The following is a 26,480-nucleotide window of genomic DNA, read 5'->3' on the forward strand; positions in this document are numbered from 1 at the left end:
GATTACAGGGAGCTCGATACATTCTGTAGCTGACACAGCTGAGGTGCGTGTAAACTTTCGGTCAGAAGTAAGAGTAATATTAAACCCCACTGAAATAGTAGAACGTTGAAATAATGTGTGTGTGTGTTTCAGCTTCGTCCAGTGCCGTTTCTAGTTTGAGTAGTCGTAGACCCGTATTTTCTTCAGCCATTACTTGCCAGGGGCCTTCAGAAATGACAAATTGTTATGGTCTTTCTCACATGTTTTTTTTTTCTTCTTCTTCTTTAAATAGTAATTTCTGCAGTCTACGTGCTATCTACAGTATAAAGTAACCGTTATTCTTGAAATTGGTTAAGGACATTAGAAGGAACATAAATTGTCTACATACGGGAATCACGTGGTGTGTCAGTTTTGACACACGAATTAATATCTATATGAATATGTTCACATGATTGCGTGTGCAGTATCATGTAAATATTAGCTGGTGGATAATAGTTCGAATTACCCATACCAATACCGATAGCTGTTTAGTTACAGAGTAGAATTATGTGTTCGAGATGTTTTGATTTTTGCTGATGATGCAATTTCTTACATGACTATCGACAATCAACATCATACGCAAAATCTTCAAGAGGACCTAAACAAAATTGGTGACTGGGCGAAAAAATGGATGATGGATTTGAACACAGATAAATGTAAGGTTTTGACGATATCCAGGAAAAGAAGTAAGGTGCAACACGTGTATCATCTAAATAACGCCCCTCTTGAATCTGTTGAATCCGTGAAGTACTTGGGTGTAACCATCACTTCTGATTTGAAGTGGACCCAACACATCAACAATACTGTCAATAAAGCCAATAACGTGCTTGCATTTCTAAAACGCAATCTTCGCATAAAATCTTCTGATGTTAAAGCCACAGCTTACAAAACATTGGTTCGACCAATTGTTGAGTATGCTTCCACAGTTTGGGACCCATCTACCAAGAACCTAATCCACCAAGTGGAAATGGTCCAGAGAAGAGCTGCGCGATTCACTTTAAATCGCTACCATAACACCTCGAGTGTCACCAAAATGCTACAAGAACTTAATTGGACCACTCTGGAACAGCACAGAGAAAATGACAGGCTAATTATGATGTACAAACTACACAATAATCTCACTCCTCTTTCAGCACAGGACTATATCATCAAACAGGCTACTCAGTTAACGAGAGCCTCGCAACCACACTCCTATCAGGTACCATATTCGAGAACTGAATCGCATCGCCATTCGTTCTTCCCAAGAACTGTAAGGAACTGGAATTCCCTGTCGTCAGAAATTGTTTCAGCGCCATCTGTGGGATCATTTCGAAACCGTCTAACGGTTGATCACAGTGGCTAGTATTTTCATCAAATTTTCTATGTGCTTGTAAATATCTGTAAATAAATTGTATTATAATGTAAATAGCACCAGTCTGCAAGAATCTTCAGTCTATTGAAGGAGGCAGACTTAATCAGAAGAAGAAGAAGAAGAAGCTCTAGAATAGTCGACTAACAACTAACGAAAAAAAAAAATCCTTCCATTTACAGAAGTAAAACATCTAACAAGTGTGAGATAGCGAACATTTTCTCTGGAATTAGGATAAGATTAATATTTTATCACATCATAGTGATTCTATATCGATCGCGAATTTAACCATGGAATTTTCTTACATGTCCAGAGTAATGAAATGTTGGTTCCAGTTCGTTATTCCGACGGCTCGTTAATCCGAAAATGAAATAAGGTTCGTTAATCCAATGTTCGATAATCCGGAAACGAATTACAGATTAATAATTCCAAAGGATGGTTAGTAGTCACCTTGTTTTCATTTTCAGGTTAACAACCCTGGGGGTGACGAACCTCATTTTTCATCCTCGGTTTAACGACCCTTCGGAATAACGAACATCACCCGAAATATGCTCGGGATATACACGGCGTATAAAGTATAATAGACCTACTTCAGTATCATCCTCTGCGACGTCCTACCTCTGGGGGGCATTTCATGAAGGAACTTGTCGGATAAAATATCTGACAAGTCAATTATATCCGACAAGTTTTGAGAAATTCTTTAGTCTGATTGGCTGATTTCTCTGAACTTGTCGGATATAATTGACTTGTCGGACATTTTATCCGACAAGTTCCTTCATGAAATGCCCCCCTGGTGTCAGGAAGATGCGCGTCATCTGACGCCTCTCTGTGACGTCATTCTATTGCATTTGAAGAGTTTCATTGCCATTTTTAAAACATTTGTCAGTGTGCCCATCATCACATTGAGCGAAATAAAATTTTACCAGTGATAACTCACTTGTAACATACAAGAAATATTCTTGAAATTATGATGAACAACATCCCATATTTTCTGATTATTATTATTTTTTGGGGTCATTTGGCGGCATTAATCGCAAATATCTCAAACTACAAAGAGGGGAGTTAGCTCGTTTTGCGATAAAACTCTTCATTTCTTCTTTCGGACTGGTTGCGAAGAGTATCGCAATGTTCAGTGCTCTTTGTAAATAGAGTCGATACAAAAAGATAGCATGACCCAAGAGACGGAACGGCTCTAAGCCTACTAAGTCGTTCTACTTTGTAGCAGTCCCTTCCATCTAAAATCAATTTTGGTTTGGTATGTTTTGTCATTAAAGTCATAGAATTCATTGCATTCCAATTCAAAGTATTTTCCTTATTTACAATTTTGTATTGGGTTTGCAGGGGCGGATCCAGGAATTCTGTAAAAAAAAAGGGGGGGGGGGTCGCAACATATATTTCTGGTGCCACTTCCGGGTTTCATTTCTTTTTTTTAAAATTTCTTTCGTTTTTAACGAAAAATAAAGGAGGGCGTGCACCGATTGCGCCCCCCCCCCCTCTGGATCCGCCACTGGGTTTGTGTACCTAGTGGACCTATGAGTATTCAAATTTTGCAATTGCATTTTCGTCGAAAATGAAATACACGTACATAGTATATGAAAATCCGGATAACTGAAACTAAAATATACAGAGAGACAAAATTGAAGTTGCTGGTACTAGTTTAATGACCTCTCAAATTTCGAGCACCACTCTCAACAAGTTTAGAGCTCTTTACAATGAAGAATGTAGCGTTCTCTGTCCTATTTTAGATTTCTTTCACAAATAATGTGATAATTCTGATTTAACAAACTTATCCTTTTGGTTTGGACATCAGATTTTTCGGATATATTTTTAATATTTATATATTTATATGTGTATGTGTGTTTATTTGTGTGTGTGTGTGTGTGTGTGTGTGTGTGTGTGTGTGTGATTCTCTCTCTCTCTCTCTCTCTCATTCTTTACACTTTCTATAGCACTCTTGTAATTCGCCTGGCTGCTTTCCATAACTTTATTCCTAAGGCAGGCTGATTGTGTAGGCAGAAGTAGTAAATCAATACTATTTGTCATAAAATCCAAGTGTCTGTGTGTATGTATACGTGTGTGTGTGTGTGTGTGTGTGTGTGTGTGTGTGTGTGTGTTAAAGTGTTTAGTATGTAATCTAATAAATACTGCTTTAAAAATGCAAGCAAACTATGTTAAAGTGTTTATAGTATACAGTAATCTAATGAATACTACTTAAATGAAAATGTGTGTGCGTACAAGAAGAGGGGGTGAGGGGGATAGTAGGACGCAAGTACGTTTATCATCACTGGGGCGACAAGACCTCGTATCTACAAAATGTAAAATGTTCAGGAGAGCAAAACAAACAAACAAACAAAAAAAAATGGCAGCCAAAGCACTGTATCCAATGGGAGAGACATTCCTTTGACATGCCATGGTGACTTCATATTTGGGGTAAGACATCCAGGATTTGGACAGGACAACACTTAACTAATTTAATTATCTGACCATTAATCCAAAAAAGTCATTTTCACTAAAATTGCAGATACAAGGGCTTGTCATCCCACCAACGTTATGACATATGAAGGGTTAGCAGGGGGAGCTACAGTATAATATACCGGGTCTAGAGAAAGTGGCTTGTTCGGTCTGTATTATTGTACTCTATTTTGCTATACAATCGTATTTGCATTTCAACTGTTACCAATTAAACAAATGAAATACTATGCCCAGTTTCTATTATCAGCTTTTAATTTCTATAGTTTTACTCTGTGGGAAGAGAAAGAGACAGTGAGAGAAAGAGATCCGTAAATTACACCATGAATGTATTACATGAATTAATATTCCATATTTCCATATCAAATTGGAGTTCCTCGGATTAACAATAACAATAAAAAAAAACTATCCTGACTTTATCGGCATAAAATCACAAATACTATCATTGTCATATTCAAACCGTGTAACTCGTAATGTTGATACATGTTTCTCTTTATGCAGTCTGAGGGGTGACGATCATACATGTACTGTCTTTTCTGACGAGACAAAGCTGCAGTGGTGAAATAATCAGATCAAATTCAGATCAGTTTATCTGAATGACAAAAATGTTTATTTACATTGATGCAATTTATACAAATATTTACACACAATTTACAAAATGCTCGAGTCATACAGCCCATGAGTTTGACACTAAGAAAACAAGGCCCACGAAATAGACACCGCATGAAGCTGATCCGTATGTTGTACAAGTAATATCCAACTCGTGGGCTGTATGACTTGTGGGTGTCGGTCTCATGGGATGACCCTGGCTCATCGGCCAATATTACTATGAGCAAAAGCAGGGGCGAATCCAGGAATTCCATAAAGGGGGGGGGGGGGGGGGTGGGGGGCAAACAATATTTCTGGTGTTACTTCCGGGGTTTCATATCATTTTTTCCTTATTTCTTTTGTTTTAAAAACAAATTAAGGGGGGGGGGGGGCATGCGCCCGTTGCTCCCCTCTCTGGATCCGTCACTGACAAGGACAACAAATCTGGAAGGATCCTATTGCGGTTCTTGCACATACGACCTGGCAAACACCCTACCCTGATAAAGTCCAAGCCAAGAAGACTATACAAAATGAAGTGATTTGGTTGAAAAATATGCAGTCCAATTTGCTCAAAACTCAAATGTTCGATAGCTAAAGCCTGATGTATGTACAGCCAACGTTTTTCAAGTTCTAGAACATTTTCGCATTTGATACCTACCCTTTTTTCGGGGGGGGGGGCGGTTAATGAAGCAACTTGCTCATTATGCACTGATGTACTGTGTTAAAGGGATCGTACAGTTCTGGTTGAGACCTAATTTCAGGTTTCTAACATTTTTAGGTGAGATAATGAGAAATCTCATATGAAATATGAAAGAGCATGCAATTTTATGAGGAATTCAACGTTTATTTGATAAAAAATGGTTTTGAAATGGCTGAGATATCCAAAAAAGAATGATTCTAATAAAGTGTGGGACCCACACTTTGTAACGATCGCTTTGTTTTACTTTGTTTTTGGATGTTTCAGTTATTCCAAACCCGATTTTCATCAAATAAACTTTGAATTCCTCTTAAAATGGTATGCTCTGTGCTATATCATAAGTGTTTTCTTGGTATCTTGCAAAAATTCGAAAGCCTATTTCTCATCTCAACCAAAACTGTGCTATCCCTTTAAAATGTGTTTATATCTCTTGTACACTTGACAGCATCTGAACTTCAAGACGAGGTCATCCCAAAAGAGAGACACCCACGAGTCATGCAGTCTTGCATGTTCCCTTGCCATGTCTTTTGTCAGTCACATTAATATCACAGAAACATGCAAGTTATGCCGAGTCGAGGGGAAGGTGCATTCCAATGTCTTTAGTTAAACATATCAGTACTTTAGCAATGACTGACAGATGAGGTCACAAGAGAAATACATGTACTGGTTTGCAAAGATTTTTGTGGGCAATGCCAAGTAATCTGAAGAAAAAATCATTAGAAATACACTCAGCAAAAAAAAAAAGAAAGTAAACGCTTTTTCAAGTATAGATTTCTCATAGAATATCTTATTGGCTGAAAGCTAATGTATTATATACTATATTGATGGTAATTTAATTGGCTATCAACCTGGTAGGTCAACAAAAAGGGAACCTTTACGCTTGAGTGAACACCATTGCTTTTCTCTTCCAAGGCACAAAAGCAAAATTGCAAAACTGAACAAGTTGTCGTTCATGCGTATGTGCTCTTCCATAGAACCATAAGAACAAACAACAAATTTCACACAAAAAGAAACACGAATTACGTTGCAAAAATAAACCTTTGATCTCTATGGTATCTTTAAAGCCCAAAGATCAAGAAAGGCTAAAATAATGGAGGAAAATAAAGCATCTTGTGTCAAATCTAAATTCAAATGAAATAAGAGAAGTAAAAATTAACATAAATGGTAGACATTTGAGCTTTTTTTTTTTCAAATTAGGGAATTGTAAATAATGTTTGGTTCTTGAAATCATCACATAAACTCTTAAATCACTAGATTGAAATAAATGAATAAAAATATTCTGCTCATTTAATCATCTTTATGCTTATTATTCCCTATGTCATTTCAAGTTTTACTTGACAGAAAATTCTTATTTTTCCCCTTTAGTTTCCCACTTTGTTTTTCTTAGAGGTTATACAGAGATAAAGAGGACAAAAACTTATTTTCCATATTTCATTCATGTCTCTCATTGTGTTAAACTGGTCTTCTATTGTCAATGTTATCGTGAAGGGCATTTGCAAATGAAAGAGAACATGTCAATTTTGGCAATTTTTGATTTTGTGCCTTGGAGGGCAAAAATAAATGTGCTCACTCCTGCATAAAGTTTTCTTTTTAATTAACCTTTAAGCTTAATAGCCAATTAAATTACCGCTAACATCGGATATAATACACTGATTTTCATAAAAATCTTCTATGAAAAATATGCCCTCGAAAATGTGTTTACTTTCTTTTCTTGCCGAGTGTATACGGAAAGTTTCTAGATATATTCGTTTCACCGCAAAGGTGATGTTGAGGGTATCATAAATCAGCATAAATCAACATGCATCTGGATTTCAGGGGCCCTCAATGAAAAATAATCCTTGACTCTCAGACAAACCACACCCAAGCAGAAAAAAATTGATGGTACGCTCGTTTTTCAATACCGTTAACATGACTTGGGAATCTTTCTATGGTGAATATATAGCAGTAACCTTGAACATACTGCAAACAAGAAAAAGAAAAATTGTTCATATAGCATGGCACCAGGATTCGCAAAAGTGAAATACCCACAAAAAGTTTTGTTCATGCTTTGCTTTGAATGCCAGTGACCAATATGTAAGAGTTGTACGCCGTGAAAGAGGCCATCCACCCCGATTTATGAAAATTTCATGTCGCTAACATTTCCTGCATGGTTTTATATAAAGTACAGCAAGAAAATATCCCATCTTTTAAAACTTTCCACTCAATTATTCTCTTTCATCCGAACATTCCTTTAAAGCATTTGCAACAAATGATGGTACTGCAAATATCTCTATCCTTATACATCTCTGTATGGGGGTTGGGTTCATTTGTTTGAGTTGATGGTACCGAGCAGGCAAATATCAGTGTATTTGCAGTACGGTTTATTGCCACTTGGTCTACTATCAGATGGTCTACTTCCCAGTTTGTCTAACACCACTACGGCTAAACTCATACCCCAATTCACGAAGATGGTTTAAACTTAGACCATGGGACAAATTTAGACCATGGTCTGAAATAAGCGTTAAATAGGCATATCAATACATGCGTGCATCAATGCACATGTTTTTACTGGATGCCTGTTAGCGTACGCAATCTGTCAATCATATCTACGAAGAAGAAATATACATTGTACATAAACCACGGTTTAAATTTAGACCACCTTCGTGAATTCGGGCCATTTGGTCTACTATCAATTTTGTCTAATGCCTGTTTTGTCTAATCCTCACTTGGTCTAATGTCTAGTTTGGCTATTTCGTCTAATGACCAAATGGGCTAATTGCAATTTTGACTCCTTGGATTTTTTTTTTCCATTTTGTCTAATAAACTGTGGGTATTAGACAAAATGGGCATAGCCCATTTGGAAATAGACCAATGGTAATGAGGCTAAGTGGCAATTGGACTAAATGGCCATTAGACGAACTGGTTGTCGACAAAACAGGATTAGACCATGTGGGTTGAGACTAAATGGCTATTAGACGAAGTGGGAGTAGACCAAGTGATAGATTACTCTCTTGATGCCCCACACCCAACACATTTTTAAACATTACTGACTGCACTTTGTTCACAAATTGGCACCCACACTAGAGTGTTGTCTGCTTGGATTGGGCACAGAGAACTGGAAGCTAAGTGTGGATGAATAGAGATTACTGTATACGCGATATACTTCGCGAGTCTCAATTTTCGTGAATCAGGAATTCCCAACGATTTCGCGAGTGGTTAAATTCGCGATTGTGGAGTCTTGTACTGAACGGAGAAGTGTACACACGTATGTCAATTTCACATCAGGATCAGAGTCAATATTTTTGCATGTCTTTAATTTCGCGAATAGCACCTGACTCACGAAATTCGCGAAAACAAAAACCTCGCAAAATATTTGGCGTATACAGTACCCGTTCATAGTTATCAAAATTTCTATTGTGTCATTAGGGTCCCCCTTGTCTTGTCTCAGCCTACACTAAGCCACACTGATGATTAATTACTCCACATCTAGATGCTTGGGCCTACTTAAGTCACGTAGTCACTGATTTATTGCCTCCGTGTTGCTGTCCTGAGATCACTTAAATACATCGCACACAAGCGATCTGATGCAGAGTGCGTATTGGGTTTGCATATTCATGTCACATCTGTTTGACTGATGCACATTGCTAAACCAGAGTGGGCTTGCTATTCACTTTACAAATAGGTCATGTTTTGAGGGATTACTGCATACTGATTAAAAAAAAAAAAAAAAACGCAAGTCATTAGCTGAGTTCCTGAACACACAGAGGGTTAAAAGACAATCAAACCTGGCCTAAAGGCCACCTGTCTACAGTGGTCTATCCATTCATGCAGGTACCTTAAACTCCCTCTTGAGATAGGACATGTGCTAAGATTTTGCATAATAGTGGACAGCTGCTTAAATGGGAAATCCAGTCCAAAAATAAGTTAGTCTAATAAAAAAGAGTAAAATCTTACGAGCTCAACGGTAAAAAAATTGACTGAAATCTGATGAAAAATAAGGAAGTTATGAAATTTTGAAGTTTTGCTCATTTCTGCAAAACAGTTCTTGTACAGTGGATATGAATATGCAAATGAGTGATCTGACCATGTCATACCCTCACAATTTTCCATTGATCGTGTACAAAAAAATGATGAAAATTCAATGTTTCTGTCATTGAAGTCTGAAACATGATGTTATTCCTAGTTGAATAACTTCAGAATAGTGATCAGTTGCATACTGTATATCAGGATTTGAGCCTCGGGAATGAAAAAATGGAAATTTCAAAATTTTATGTACAAACTATATGGCAAGTTGTGAGGGGATGACATGTTCACTTTGCCATTTGCATATTCATATTGACTGTTCAAGAACTTTTTCCTCAAAAATTAGTGAAACTTCAAAATGTCATAACTTCCTTATTTTTCATCTGATTTCGATCAAAATTTGATGTTGAACTCGTAATATTTTACTCTTTCTTATCAGACTAGCATATATTTGGACTGGATTAATAATAATAACACTTCTATAGTGCTTAATACTGATGTTTCTAAGCGCATTAATGAGGATAAATATTAAATCAAATGCAGCATTATGCACACATATACAGAAAAAAAAATAGAATTGAGTAAACAGGTAAGTTTTAAACAATGATTCAAACTTATCTACACTCCGAGCATTTAAATAGAGAGAGTTTGTTCGAAAGAGATGGAGCAACAACAGAAAAAGCCCTACTGCTATCACCATAACGGGTACAGGTGCAGGGACCATGTGATAATTGGAGGGTGGAGGAAGAACGGAGAGAACGGGTTGAAGTGGAGGAGTGGAAGGAAATCAAGTCTTTAAAGGACAAGTTCACCTTCATAAACATAAGGATTGAGAGAATGCAACAATATTAGTAGAACACATCAGTGAAAGTTTGAGGAAAATTGGACAATCGATGCAAAAGTTATGAATTTTTAAAATTTTTGTGTTGGAACCGCTGGATGAGGAGACTACTACAGCTTGTGAGTCATATGCGTACAACAGTATAAAGAAAATGTAAAAGAAAATTCAACATATTTTCACTTTTTTCGCATAATAAAAGAGCTCTTGACTTGCCTCTTTCTAGAGGTAGGGGGAATAATATTACCCATAACATTTGTCGGTAACGAGTCAGGGGAATGTGTACTTTTTTCAAAAGATGGCATTTTGTGAAATTCTCTTTATATTTTCCTTATATTGTTGTACGCATGTGACATCTAAGTTATTCATACACTGCAGTAGTCTTCTCATCCAGCGGTTACTGCACAAAAACTTCAAAAATTCATAACTTTTGAACGGATTGTCTGATTTTCCTCAAACTTTCAATGATGTGTTCTACTAATATTGCTACATTCTCTCAATCCTTATGTTTATGAAGGTGAACTTGTCCTTTAAGATAAGATGGGGCAAGATTATTACATATCTTATAAATAATGAGAAGGATAAAGAAAGTAAATGCAGGCTATGCAAATATTTGTTCTACACTCTGCAATTGAACAGGTAAGTAAAGTTTTCTGCACTTTTAATGTTCATGTGTTCAGAAGACATGCTGTAAACTTCATGCCAGATCTCGTGTTTTAAAGAGATAGTATAGTAGGCCTATTGGTGGAGATGAGGATTGGGCTTTTAACTTTTTGTGAGATATCAAGGAACCACTTATAAAATAGTGCATAGCATACCATTCTATGAGGAATTCAAAGTTTGTTTGATAAAAATTGGTTTTTGAATGGCTGAAACACCCAAAACAAAGTAAAACAAAGCAATTGTAATAAAAGGTGGGCCCCACCTTTTAGTAGAATCACTTTATTTTGAATAGCTCAGCCATTTCAAAACTGATTTTCATCAATCTAATAAATGTCGATTTCCTCTTGGAATTACATCCTCTTTCACATCTCATTTCAGAAGAAGTGACTCATTGTCATACCAAAAAAAAAAATGTTAGAAACTTGAAGTTAAGTTTCAACCAAAATTATACAAGCCCTTTAAGACTCATTTGGCCTCATGTCTGTAGCGGCAACCGTGACTTTTTCTCCTATAGCTGTGGCTACGTTAAACCATTCCAAATACATGTACAACTGTGAACTGAAATCGGGACAAGTACACTTTGGTCAAGAGAGGGCGACATATCAGTCACATTGCACTTCCAACATTGGGTTGAGCATTACTGTACAGCCACAAACGCCTATGGCAGAGACTCCAACCCAAAGTACCTTCTGATCTGGAGATTCTCTCGCCTGAAACCCCTAGCAAACGGGAGACTCAAAGTTGATGTGCGCGAAGCGCGAAATTCCCAGGGTTCTAGAGCTCTCTGGTGCTATCTAAGGCTTATTTTTTCAACATACGATAGAAATATGTAAGAAATCCTTTCCAACGGGAGACAAAGAGCCAGGGCGGGAGAAATTAAATCTCAAACGGGAGAACGGGAGATTTTGCAAAAATGGGTTTTCGGCGGGAGATCTCCCGTCGAAAACAGGAGAGTTGGAGTCTCTGCTATGGCATGAAACATTTTGCCACTGGCATTCAAAGCAACATGTAGACAAGAACTTTTTAAATTCATACAGCACAATAGTTATGTTCAGACGGTGATCCTTAACCTTGAGGATAAGCTAACTTTGAGGATAAGCTTGTAGTCAAGTATTGCACTAAAAGGTAGGGCTAACTTGAATTCGACTTGAAGATAAAAGCCACAAGATATCTCAGTGTAGCGCTCTATCCATGAGCCGTGGGGGTCCATAAAGCATTGTGTGGACACGATAATCAACAAACTTGTAGATAAGTGTGACCTCTCCATGAACTCAGCCCATGTCGAGGATAATCCTCTACATGTGAACGCGCATTGTAGTTAAAGAGGAAATCCAGTCCAAATATAAGTTAGTCTGATAAAAAAGAGTAAAATCTTATGACTTCAACAGTAAAAATTTGACTGAAATCGGATAAGAAATAAGAAAGGTATGACATTTTGAAGTTTTGCCAATTTCTGCAAAACAGTTCTTGTACAGTGGATATGAGTATGTAAATGAATGAGCTAACCATGTCATACCCTCACAATTATCCATGATTTTGTATACAAAAAAAGATGAAAATTCAATGTTTCTGTCATTGAAGTCTGAAACATGATGTTGTTCCTGGTTGAATAACTTCAGAATAGTGATCAATTAGATATACGAGGATTTGAGCCTTGGGCATAATTGCATTTGAATGAAAAACTGGAAATTTCAAAATTTTGTGTACAAACTACTAGTATATGGTAAGTTGTGAGGGAATGACATGCTCACTTTGACATTTGCATATCAGCCATATTGACTGTTCAAGAACTGTTTCGCCCAAAATAGTGAAACTTCAAAATGTCATAACTTCATATTTTTCATTCGATTTTGATCAAAATTATACCGTTGAACTCATTATGTTTTACTCTTTCTTATCAGACTGACTTGTATTTGGACTGGATGTCCTGGAAGTTAGCTTATCCTTGAGGTTGAGAATCACCATCTAATTGTAACTTATGGTAGCATGAACTGACAATTCAGCAATGGAAACATGACAGCAATGTTCAAAAGTATGCTGAGAACATTTTGGTGCCTGCTAACATTCAGTAGTAAACCAGGTCCATTAGTCTTATCAGTACCAGCATTTAGGACAACTATACTTTGCTTTTTAATATGGTGTTACGAATACTTAGAATTCATGAAACTATATTTTCATTTGATGAAGGAAAACAATATGAGGAAAAATGACACGTATATTTGCAGCCTCATTGGCAAATGGCTTCCTACAGCAGTTTCTGTAACAGTTCGACGATCTTTTCCTTGCGTAACTGGGCCTGGTGTCTCAGCATTCTGTGGCTACCAATATTGTCATCCTTGTTCCTCTTGTAACATATGTCCCAAAAAAATTACAACGGGACCCTCTGCAATGATAACTTTAAAAATAGAGAATCGATCCAAATACAATTTCAGGGTATGAAACTATAACTAATTGCCCACATCTTACAGAAAACCTCATTCGATTTGCTTCAGTGGTCAGAGAGAAATGAGGAATTTTGTAGAGCGTGTCAGGAATCTCTTCCCTCCAAGTTCTGTCTATTGTGTTACACATTAATGTGCAGTTCCACGAGCATTCAGGTGCTAAACTTGGAAGAATCAGACTCATGACATGCTTTACAACACATTTCTCTGTGACCGCTTAACCAAACTGAATGGGGTTTTCTGCAAAATAGAGCTAAGATGTTATATCTTAAGACCCAGAAGTAGGATTTGGACAGTTTAATCATATTGAGTGTTATCAATGCAAAAATCCAATTGTAATTTTTTTTTGGGGGGACATACTGCACAGTACTGATTTGACACAGACTTTGTCTTCTTTGCATTGGAGACATCTTTGAGAGTTCCATCCAGAGCCCTGAGGGCGCTGCTACGAAGCCTCATCTGCGATCGGATTGGCGTGGATGGTGACGTCCACTATCCTGCAGTCCGTCAGCGGTCTGAAATTCTTCTCATTGACCGGCAGCCTCTCCAGCTCATCTAGGGCTTCGAGCCCATCAATCACCCTGGTAGACAAAAAAAAAAAAAAAATTGAGAAGAGCAAAAAAGATTGGGAATCATGCATCTTTCCCATTTCTTCCTGGTGGCAAAGATGTAGCAAAAGGGAGCAGCTGAAAACTTTCTTATCAAATAGTGAGGAGCCAGTACAGTAAAATGGAGTCAAAAGAAACCAGAGCTTTTGATCCTAGCAGAATCTTGGCACAAAATTCACACATGCACACAATATGCAATCTGGCCCACACAATGGATGTTAAAAATGTAATTTTTACACAGCTATGGTGAGAAACATATTGAGAATCTATGTAATCTTTATCAGATTTAGATTCTGTTTCTTTCCTTATCATGTCAATTAGTACAATGAACACCGCAGCAGAAAGTAACTTTTGTGTTGGATTATAGAATTTTTCAAAGCTCTTGTAAAGATGCCAACAAAATATCATGGGAAAACCACATTTCATATTTTGACACAGCAGCCAATATATCAGCTTTTTTTTTTTCTCAGTTACAATTCTGCCAGGTATGTGTATGTGTTCGGTACAAAGTGAAAATCCTTACAAGAGTTTAAATGCTTTCTACAATGGTAGAAAGAGAATATTGATGCAGGAGGAAGATGTGCTGTAAATAGTTGCTACTATTTGTCACCTTCTGTGTTTTTAAGATCGCAACAGCTGATCTACAATTCTAACAAACATGTCAGAAAAAGGAACCAGTGGGACTCGACCTGTCAGCTACTGCTTTCTGGGTAGTGATGTGGTAAATGGAAATGCGGTCTGTTATTGTTGCGTCAATGCGTTGAGGCGCTTTGTGTCCATGCCAATGGCGCAGTGTGCGTGTGGTTGGCATGGGCACAACGCAACTTTTATTTTCATGGGATAAGATGACGCAGATTTAATTGATTCTTGACTTTGACTTTGACTTTGACTTGTGAGAAAAATGGACGTGGACATTTGGTGTCTTTGGTGTCGAATAATCAAAAGTTTGACTATATTTGTCATTCTGTATAGAGTCTAGATGCATCTAGCTGAGGATAATGCGGATGATACGGAGTTTATATATGTATCGGCAGACTGAGACCGTTTTATCTGTTCAATAAAATCTATGCAACGTCAACTAGAGACTGTCAGCGTCATCATTAACCCGGCTTACAACAGTGACACTACCACCAGGCAGGCTATCCCTGATTGCCAGCAGTGGCACAGTGAATTTGGATCAAACACCCAGGCTCTGATATTATATTAAACAATCCAAGGCGGACAAGACATTGATGCAGAGGGAGGAAGAATACAAAGGGTGACAAATTATGACAACTTCTTATAGCAATTCCTATAATCTCATAATTTCATTTAACCTGTTCCTTCCGCAATTCTCTGAGTGCCTTTAATGGCCCAAAACGTGATTCTTTTTGCCCGTCGACAGAGAGGCAGACAGGTTGGTAATCCACCTGTGTGAAGGCAGTCAAGTGGTACATTGTATCCCCCTTTCCACGGTCAACTACATGTGCCAGTGAACAATGGGAATATCGATCGGGTGTGAGGTATGAATAGAGCGTACATTGATGGGCTCACAGAATACTTTGCTCTACACAAAACCAGGCACCTGAATGGGGTGACTGGGGTCAGCGATCACAGAAATCTTCATGTTCATATGAGTTTTACTGCAGAACAAGGGCAAGGTAAATAATACTGTGATATACGCATTTTTCAAGCAGAAGGAGAACGAATGTTGATAGAATAACTCTAACAAACCCACTTTTCTGGGCATTATAACACGAAAGGGGGAGAGGTAATATACCTTAGTATAATCCTGAATACAGGACTGCTTTAAATACTAGGACATCAAAATGAGGGAGGTTCCAAAGAACTATCAGACTAATAATTGTGTATTAAATGTGGTTCCTGTTTGTTTCTATTCTTTTTAATAGTATTTTCTTCGCTCAGTATTCTTCAAATAAAGAAGCCTATTTCATTTCTGATTAACTCAACTTCGGAATATCAACCTTCTGAATAACAAACTGCAACCCTGGAAAAATGTGTGTGCGTGGGGGGGGGGGGGGGGGAATCTTACTTTCCAATGATGGTGTACTTCATGTCAAGGTGAGGCTGCTTGGCATAGGTGATGAAGAACTGAGAGCCATTGCTGTTGGCACCATTATTGGCCATGGAAACCACCCCTCGCACATTGTGCTGCAAATACACAAACACAATGACAGAGTGTAATATACACAAAAGATTCACATAACTGCTTCAGTCAAATAAAGAGTGAAATGGAATTCCCAGAAGAGCGATTGTTGGATCATCCCATGGGAGAATGCACACAGGGTCATTTGTAGATCAGGTGCGGTATTTCATACTGCTTATTTCATCAGCGATGGGTTGGTGGACTCTATCTTTGAAGAATCAAAATGTAAACTATAAGTTACCTACACAATATAATATTCCAAAGTATGCTGCATAAGAATATTACTCATATTAAAGAGGCCCCCTAATGAACAAAGTCAACAGTACTAGCGGATAGTCATGACAAATGCATCATTAGCCAAGCATAGTGCATTTTCTTTTCCTTTTTGTTCATCTTCTTTGATGGAAGTGTTTTTACTGAGGCTATAGGCCAGGGTAAAGCAAAGCACGAGGGCTAAGTATGTGCTTCACATCGCATGCTGCCCGGACTGTTGCATGACAGAGTATTAAAATTGTTGTTGTACTTCATAGTGTGCATTAACAATACTGATTGACCCATGTACAAATTCATAATAATTATAGTGCATGACTGTGCAATATAATGAAAATAATGCATGTCAAGTGGTGCCAATTTAACGAATTCAAAAACAATGCTCCAAGCGTATGATTCACTTCATCTACAAATGTCTCTGCAATTGACAGACCATAATATTAATACCGACATTCAAATCTATGTACAGATTAAGTAATTGAAATTCTTGATCCTCCTTCTAAGATTATAAAAACAAAAATGACTAATACAGACCTTCAGGGAATCAACTAATTCATCTTCAAACTTCTTCCCCCAGATGCTGGTGCCTCCTTTCCCGGTGCCCGTTGGATCTCCAGTCTGTACCATGAAACCTTGGATGTTCCTATGAGACAAGAAAAAAACAAAAACAAGTAACAAGGCCTGTGAATAGATAAGCTTTGAATTTCAACTCATGGCGGTGGTTCAGTTCCACTGCTTTAACTCTTTATGTGCCACGTTCGCACGTCCGGCTCAGTCGACGGCGTGCCAACTTCGCATATTCTGCTCAACAAACAAAGCCGCCAAAACCGATCGATAAATCGCTAATCACTGCTAATCCCGCGGCACAATGAAACCGTTTTTTCGTTCTTTTGTTCCTCTCATATACGGCTTGCATTCTATGTGGTGATTGACTATCAAGCGGTGTTCCCAACTAGATTTGCTCGTACATTCCAAGTTTCTGTCACGGCCGTTTTATGTGCAAAAGTCATGCCTTTACAGTAATGTATCAACTGGCCATTCGAAAGAGAAATTGAAGATAGATTCGTCGTAAAATGTATATCGAAACAAAGTTTGGCATTCCTCTTTAACTTTGCCTACTATTATGCCCATCTCAACAGAAATTTGTAGAGGTTATACAAATTAGAAAAACAGAATTCTCAAAGCATGACTACCTTCATGTCTGGGAATAACGTGGCACACAGGGGGTTTTCACTATGGCACGTAAAGAGTTAATCATCATCATCATCATCATCATCATCATAACAATATCATCATCATCATCATCATAACAATATCATCATCATCATCATCATCATTATCACCATCATCATCATCATCGTCCTCATCATCATCATAACAATATCATCATCATCATCATCATCATCATCATCATAAAAAAAAGGTCTTCTTTGTGCAGGGTAGCCTTTTCAGCATTGCCACTGCTCTACCAGAGGGCCCTGCCATCAATATTACCCTCGCATTGCCAGGTACCAATACATACACTTGGGCCAAGAGGGACATCGTGGGTAAAAATGTATTGTCCAAGAACGTAAGCACTAGGCAGGAATTGAACTCGGGGCCCTACGATTGGGAGCTGTAAGTCTTATCCACTATGCCATAGCACCCCCCATCAATCATCATGTACACTGACAGCCTGTAGTCAAACATGTATCTGTTCCTGCCTAAAAACAATCAATTATGAAGTTCAAAAACCATGGAAAATTACACCTTTCATTGTTGATATATGCAAACTCCAAAACAAAACTTACAATAAAGAAATACACTGATGTGCATACATAATCACACAAAGAAACAAACACACACACACACACACACACACACACACACACACACACATACAAACATACCAACAAACACAATAAATGTACATCATATTCATCACAGCAGGATTGTTTTACTCTAGAACAAGGAAAAGTAGAAATTACGCGGTGCGTAATATATGTCCCCGCCGGAAGTAGCATTTTGTAACAAAATGTACAATACAGGTCAAAAAATCAAGGTCAAAGGTCAAAGAAGTCAAAGGTCAAAATTCTGTGTAGAAGTGTTGAAGCCCTCACCTAGTGCCATCACATAAAGCAAACGGAATCGAAATTGGGTTAGAAATGGCGAAGGAGTAGCATTTTGTAGCAAAATGTACAATATAGGTCAAAAAATCAAGGTCAAAGGTCAAAGAAGTCAAAGGTCAAAATTCTGTGTAGAAGTTTTGAAGCCCTCACCTAGTGCCATCACATAAAGCAAACGGAATCGAAATCGGGTTAGAAATGGCGAAGGAGTAGCATTTTGTAGCCAAATGTACAATACAGGTAAAAAATCAAGGTCAAAGGTCAAAGAAGTCAAAGGTCAAAATTCTGTGTAGAAGTTTTGAAGCCCTCACCTAGTGCCATCACATAAAGCAAACGGAATCGAAATCGGGTTAGAAATGGCGAAGGAGTAGCATTTTGTAGCAAAATGTACAATATAGGTCAAAGGTCAAGGTCAAAGGTCACGACTGAATTCTGTGTAGAAGTTTCAAAGCTCCCATGTAGTGCTATCATATAAAGCAAACAGAATCAAAATTGGCTCATAAATGACAGAGAAGTAGCAAATTGAAGATTTTGATCACACACGGACGCACACACGGACGGACACACGGACGGACGGACGGACGGACGGACGGACGGACACACGGACGGACACACGAACACACACACGTACGGAGCCCGTTTCATAGTCCCCTGCTCGAACTCGTTCGGCGGGGACAATAAGCCCAATGACATTGCATTATACAGTATGCTTCATCTCTCACTAATTTATGTGATCCATAATGGTGAACAGAAGCTTTCATTTCCCTAACCTTCAACAGCTTTCACAATAGATACCTGGTATATGACCCTGGCAAAAACCATTCATCATAGACCCTTGACACAAACAATATGCTTCTGACTGCTTATACACTACACTGTATGAATTTATAATCCTCTCAGTGTCAACATGATAATTTTTATATGAGCATAAACTCCCAGACACTTTTTCACAAATGTTTCTGCAGGTACCAGAACCTTTTCACACCTGAAAAGTGCAATGCTTTCTTGAAAACTACATAGTCAATGAAGGCTTGGATATCAAAGTTGTGCCATGCTTTATAATGAGACATAAGTTGGTATTAGATATCATACACACACTTGTCGTCAAGACGCCAAAATTATTTCTAGCTGTTAAACAGAAATCATAAAGGATCAGCCATGGTTGACAGTGACATATAATGATTATTAGATATCATGGTACGTGATACAAGACCTCTGTCAGTAGTTCTTACGTGAGGGTTTCCTGATGGTATTTGAAACTTAAGTAAGTTCACAATGTGAATGGTCTGCAAATATGCTTTAAAATGTTATTGCACAGAAACAGTAAAAAGCATTCACATTTTTGATGGGATGCTTATACTTTCAGTCAAAACACAGTTCTTCTGCAATCAGAATTCACCTTCATGCATTGCATAGATACGGGGGAAATAGTGACATTTTAGGAATGTGGCCTTGACTTTGACATTGAACATGTGCATCCAAAGGTTGGTAGGCACAACTTTGTCCACTCACACATGCATATGCCAATTAGTTTCATTAGGATACCTCAAAAGTTTTACAGTTGAGCTGTCAACAAAATTGATTACGGATGGAAGGATGGACAGATGGAAGGACGAACAGAATAAAGGAGGGAATGACGAACGAACAGATGGATGGACAGATGGACTGACAACCCAAAAACACAATGCATCCAGTGACACTTCACGGCAGAGTCCTAAAAACCAGTGGCCTGACTTGCATTTCTGGAAGCCCTGGGCCACCGGGCCACTGCCATTGTCGAGCCTTGTACCAGTACATGACAATTTTGTAAAAGTACCCCCCCCCCCCCCTTTACGGATTTCCTGGATCTGTCCCTGTGTCAGAAATATGACTTCCTGCACTTTTTTTTTTGAATGTTGCTTAATGTCACTCTCAAGGTCTGATGGAGCTCACCTGTGAAAAAGACAGTTGTTGTAGTACTCGCTGGCACACAGGGCTAGGAAGTTCTCACAGGCTCTCGGCACCTGGTCACAGAACAGCTCCAGCTTGATGTCGCCGACGTCAGTATGCAGCGTGACAGACTGCAGGGACAGAATCGACACAGGCAGACAGACAGACAAAAATTTGGGATGAGATGCATGGAAGATGGCAGAAAGGCATGGATAGACAAAATACAAACAAAATATCTGATGCTCTAGCATTTACCCTGCCAAGAATAATCCCTAAGCATTCTAAAAGGAACCCCCTGACACCAGTCCTACAATATGGTCTGAGCTGATTACAAAATTGTCAAGCACCATCTCATACCTGCCACATTTGTTCTGTTTTGTTAGTAATGCATGCTACTTTTAGATGAATATATTTGTTTGTTTGGGGTATATTCATTTTTGCTTTTGTTTTTGTTTTTTGTTTTTTGGGGGTATGTTTTGCCCTACAAAGTAGTAAGCTTCAGTAAAGAGATATGTGTGTGCTGGAGTGAGTGAGTGACTACAATGCCAGTTGCCTAGATTCACTAAGAGATTTAAGTGAACACTTATTCCATGTCCGTATCGCCTTTAGAATCTAGAGTAAAATGAAACATCCCCCCCCCAAAAAAAAATAAATAAACACACACACACACACACACACACACCAATATTTGGTTCAAATGTAACAAAATAATACAGCATCAAGGGTTGAAGGACATCAAAGTTTCGCGTCTTTCTAGAACAGTAATATTGGTTGCAGTCGCATCAAAATGCAATTAATGAAGTGACCATGTTGCCACCTTGCTAGTCTCCTGCCAAGCCTTGTGACACTGGACAGTGCTGGCGCAAGGAGTGGGTGGGGAGGCACGTGGCATCAGCACTATGCGCATTCATGCAATGCCTTGAGGTAAGTCTCAAAGGATAATGGTGTGAAATTTGAGCCTAAGCTGCAAAGGCCTTATTAACAGACTATGACCTCCAATTTGACTGCATGAGAAACCCTCATTTTATTTCATTTCATTCTTGAAGTGAATAATATCAAAATTGCTACAGCATTTACTGATGATGCAATTGCATTTTTATGGTGGAGAGGGTTATTTCTTTCAGAATAAAATTAGAAGCTGGTTGACAACTTGGCCTTCATTGACGTAAATAAAAACTAATCATTTAGTATTTCAGTAACAGCCATGATAAAATCATGGGCAGTCATACTCTGGTAGGATTCAAACTAACAATCTCAGGTTTCAGGTTTCAGGTTTCAGGTTTATTTAACACTTCCATAAAAACAAATCAACATATAACAGAAAACATTCAGCATTACAATCAATTAGACTACACAAAAGCATTATCATTACAACAACATTCATGAGAAGTATAACAAAACAAAATGATTGGATAGTGTTGGGAGACAAGCAGAAAGGCACAGCCTTATATTTAAGCCTGTCTCCAGAAAAAATATACACATATAACAAATCATATCATGGAAATATTTTTGATAAATATAAAACATCTTAATTTCAGCAAGTTGAAACATGGCTGTACACACCTATCAGATACACACACATACACACACATACGCACGCCTACACACAAACGGCCTAACAATCAGAAAATTCAATGTATTGATTTAGAAGGTATAACTTGTATCTCCTTTGGAATAATCGTAATGATGTGCTGCCTCGAATATCAGGAGGAATTCCGTTCCATATTTTAGGTCCATTGACAAATATCGATTTTTGAGACGGCAAGGTTCTGGCAAAAGGAACACTATATACGTTAACTCCAGATTATTAGACAGTTGTCATAGCCACTACACTATGAGCTCCTGCCCAATAGACAGTGATTATTCTGATTGACAGATTGTAGCAGATAATGCAAAAAATAATGATTCTTGCATTGAGGTAGTTTTTTTTTATCAAACTACAACTGGTTGACAAGCTGTCCAACATACCGCCCCTCAATGACATAAAGGTCCTGTTTACCTTTGGGAGCAATGATTTTTACAATTTTCAAGATATCACTTTTGATGCATATGTGTAGGTCAGTTGTATCACAAAACATCCTACCATACAAAAATGTCGCAATAAAGCCTGAAACATCAACAGATACCATTGTTTTTCTCAATGAAACATAACTGTAGATGGTTTAGTCTGGAAACATTTTTATTGTAACTATTTTTCACATTTTGTGTATCAAACAATACTTAACATCAATTATACGGATTCAAATTTTTACAGTGGTTGTTTCTATCCCTAAGTCACATTTTAATAGTATTTTAAAGCACTAATGCTGGGTTTTTGTTTCATCTGCAAATGGTAAATTATACCTTTAATAACGACCATTTATTCAATGTTATTCAGCATCGGTTGCGTCCATGAGGGGCAATTTGTTTACCAGCTGCAACAATGACAACCTGATGTAAAGAATCATTGATTTGGAAAAAACAAATAATTAAGTTCATTTTTTTTTTCATTATTTTTGTTCGGCACTGATCAAATAGAGCTGTGAAGAGAGAAGTAACTTTTTTTCTAAGATATAATTGTGACAGAGATCACCGGCTTTAGAAATCATGCTATGCCTCAAAATTCCATAACCCTCATACAAATGTAAGTGTATCTTATGTTAGATTTTTATTGAAACTTTCATCAATGTCTATTGGCTTGATTTAACTCATTTACTTTGGAATAAATTGCCACTGGATATATTGGGAAACTCACAACAAATTCAAAATGAAACTACATGTAAAATAATCTTTTTAATTCACATGCAAGTACTTTGATCTGTTCTACATTGTAGAATATTTGGTACATACTGTTCTAGTGTTCATTTTCACTTCTTTTAAGCACTTTGAGCAAGTCTGTGGATATAGAGTATTGCTACATAAGTGACCACCGAATATCATTCATTTATTAAGGGATACTAAAATGAGTAGTGAATTTCTCATCATTAAATCATGCAGACACACAGTCGAAACAGAAATGGCCAAAAGCAAAAAGAGAAAGAGAAAAAAAATGACTGAAAAAATGCACATTATGAATTATGGCAGCAGGAAAGACCCATTATATACATTCTACACTATCTACTAAAATAGCCAAATCAGCAGTGTCATTGGGTGGATACTTGTCATATATTTCTGGTGAATGCTTGTTTCTCTGGTTTGCATGTACTTGCTGCCAGGTTGAACAAATTGTAATTTTGTGTTGGCTATATTGGCATTACCATTTAAGAGCATGATCCTACAAGTTTACTCACACCATATACTGTAGCCAGTTTTTTAATGTACTTCAGTAGATTTGCATATCACACACACACACACACACATATACTGTATACTTACATATATATATACACATATATATACATATATATATACATATATATATATATATGTAATCTGTATTTTTCTCTGTCTATTCTAGAATACACTAGAATATGCGGGAAAGATCATTTATGGAGATATTCTGACAGTAAGAGAAAAGGAAATACAGAATCATTAGACAAAACCAAAATTACGAGTTGATATTTATCCTTTTATTTCACAACAGCTTTGAGCTATCAGTTAAAATCCCAACAATATAAGTTTCCACCATATACATTGTACCTACCTATAATGAAATATCACATGATTAGATCTTGCATAAACCAGTACCACAATCATAAATGATGTACAACAGGTCACCACCACATCATAAAATAGAAAGGGTACGGGACGGTATTAAACGACTGCACCTACCAATATGTCACATGAATCAACTATCATTCCAACTTGACTAATTAGATCCACACTTCAAGCATATTGCAGCAGAATGATAAGTTTTACATTGCAGTGCCATTATAATACTTAGTTCTGAAAGGGGTTCACAATCACGAAGGTGAATGCAGTGAGTTCCCCTTCATTATGAGGTAGAGTAGATCCGTAGGTCACATCTTCGTTTCATTTTGTCGCTGGGGTGACAAGACCTTGTATCTCAAATTTTGGTGAAAAGGACTTTTTTAGTTTAATGGTCAGATAATCAGTTAAGTGATGTCCTGTCCAAATCCTAACTGTCTTATCCCCAAAATGAAGCCACCATGGCACGTCAAAGGAAAGGCTATCCCATTCGGTATGGTGCTTTGGCCGCCATTTTTTTTGGCACTCCTGAACATTTGACATTTTGTAGATACGAGGTCTTGTCGCCCCAGCGACGATTTTGATCTTTACTCCGGCAGTGTGAATAATTTTTCGAGCCGTATCAGAATATCAGACCCAGCACCTAAAAAAAAAAAGAAAAAAAGAAAAAAAAAGAAACTAACGAGACATGAAAACTCGTCACATTGAGGACGAGTTAGGTGATACGCTTGTGGTCATCAGATGACGGTCATCTGCGATCGACAAAGAAAAGAATGTGATATAGGCACCTTGAAAATATATTGAGCGTGCATGCCAAACCGTTTCTGTAACCACTCGGCCACGGGTCATCCACGGAAATGGTAAGACAAAAAAAAAAATACACACAACAATGTATAGATATAACAGGGGGAAAGTCAATGCACACTCAACTATTAAACGTGGCCGTGTGAACATCTATTGCATTGCTAGACGGAAAAGCGGCCTTGTAACGACTGAGGTCGCTCTGCCATTTCTGGCAACTTGGGAAAAATACGTCCCGCAGACATAAAACCTATAATCGGCTGGTTTTTGATACCTTGCCTTTAATCACGCACGTGTGCAACCTTACGTCTCTGAGACGTCGCCTTTAACCTCTCAGTCATACGTCTCGACGAGAAAATATGAGGAACGTAAACTTATATGTGAAAGATGACTCAGGAATCGTTTCGTCCATCTTCCATTCTCATTTTCAGTTTTATGCTGCAAAATACTCAACCTGGTGAGAAGATAAAAAAAAAATAATAAAATGTATGATTACTGCAGCTTATTGTCTCAGCTACAACATACTTAAGTTTCAGAGGAAATCAAAATCAAGTGAGGTAAAGGTGCTCGAGCGTTATCGAGTCAATGCATGGATAAAAAACAAAAATCCCCTTTCATAGACATAACGTACAATCTTCGCTGATTTCGATATCTCGCCTTTTACCATACCTTCTAGCATGATGACGTCATCAAATTAGAAAATAACGATATGGACTTGAAAGTTGTTCAATGTATAACATATTCATCGTACGTTGTCAGTTTGCTATTGACATGACGATCATTCACATGAACATGAGGCAGCTATTAGTACCTGTATGAAATTATTATAGGCATGGTTATCAAATTCCCCTAAAATTTCCTTATAATTGCTTTATTTTTACACACAGTTAAGCTATCCCTTTAAACTCGTCACAGTTTAATTAGAATCATTAACATCATACATTAGTACCATATTCAGTTCCATAGCTGATCACGTTTGCTAATTAATTAAGATTAATTGTCTAGAATGTGTCATATGGCCAACCTGTATACACACGTACACACACACACACAATGCTAAATGTATGTATCAAACCTCTGTAACACAACTTTGAACTAACTGTAGGAATTATCGCTGTACTTATCATCTATACTTTTTATCACTATCTGAAACTCCACAAAAACCACTAATTGACAAATAATCATCAATACAGAAGACTGACTTAAAGGAACAATTCAAATACCTTTTTTACAATGTATAGCTTGTTCCATGTATAAATCAGCACAAAGTAACCACGACTACATTGTGTTACTGAATTGATATGAACAAATTTCATTTTATTACAATATTTTAAATCAGTTTGAAAAGCCCAGCCTGCAAAATTTTGCAGCAGTCGAGGTAATGCAGTCTCCAACGCAAAACAAAGGGATACTATGTGAGTGTGTGCGTATAGTTGTGTTTACATGCGAACGTGATTTCTACATGGACGAAGGTGTAGTACTCCACTGAAGAAAAAACAAATTAAAAAAATAATTATTTTCTTTCGTGCTCTTGTGAGGTTCGAACCCGTACGTGTGCAACCTCACGTTTCTGAGACGACGCCTCTAACCACTCGGCCATACGTCTCGACGAGAAAATTAGAGGAACGTAGATTTATGTACGTGAAAGATGAATCAGGAATCGTTTCGTCCACATTCCATTCTCATTTTCAGTTTTAAATTGCAAAATTGTCAACCTCATGAGGAGATTTCAAAGAATAAAATGCATGATTACTGCAGCTTATTGTCACAGCTACAACATACTTAAGTTTCAGAGGAAATGAAACAAAATCAGCTGAGATAAAGGTGCTTAAACGTTGTTAAGTCAATGCATGGTTTAAAAAAACTCACCTCCCATAGACATAACACGTAAACTTGTCCGATTTTGCGTCTTTACCTTTAATCACAATTT

The 26,480-nt window shown here is 37.6% G+C and overlaps 1 protein-coding gene across 1 annotated transcript; it reads right to left on the reverse strand.

The window, feature by feature from the left end:
* Positions 1–13,509: 13,509 nt before the first annotated feature.
* On the reverse strand, positions 13,510–21,014 carry LOC139721811 (peptidyl-prolyl cis-trans isomerase-like 3). The gene is made up of 5 exons (XM_071633135.1): positions 20,940–21,014; positions 20,126–20,253; positions 16,623–16,731; positions 15,705–15,823; positions 13,510–13,645 (listed from the first exon to the last, which is right to left on the reverse strand). The coding sequence occupies exons 1-5, from the start codon at positions 21,012–21,014 to the stop codon at positions 13,510–13,512; spliced, it is 567 nt and encodes a 188-aa protein (XP_071489236.1).
* Positions 21,015–26,480: the final 5,466 nt, after the last annotated feature.

Source organism: Diadema antillarum, unplaced genomic scaffold (genome assembly GCF_040938485.1).
Source record: "Diadema antillarum isolate AM-2024a unplaced genomic scaffold, OU_Dant_1.0 scf00000151, whole genome shotgun sequence".
NCBI lineage: Eukaryota > Metazoa > Echinodermata > Echinoidea > Diadematoida > Diadematidae > Diadema > Diadema antillarum.

What these genes read in the sequence shown, in the direction of transcription:
- LOC139721811 (XM_071633135.1), bottom strand. Translation starts at nt 21,014, where the DNA reads ATGCCACGTGCCTCCCCACCCACTCCTTGCGCCAGCACTGTCCAGTGT. An exon ending in AACAACTGTCTTTTTCACAG is followed by an intron (nt 16,732 to 20,125) that starts GTGAGCTCCATC and finishes CTTGTCTCATAG; the next exon opens with GAACATCCAAGGTTTCATGG. An exon ending in AATTAGTTGATTCCCTGAAG is followed by an intron (nt 15,824 to 16,622) that starts GTCTGTATTAGT and finishes GTGTATTTGCAG; the next exon opens with CACAATGTGCGAGGGGTGGT.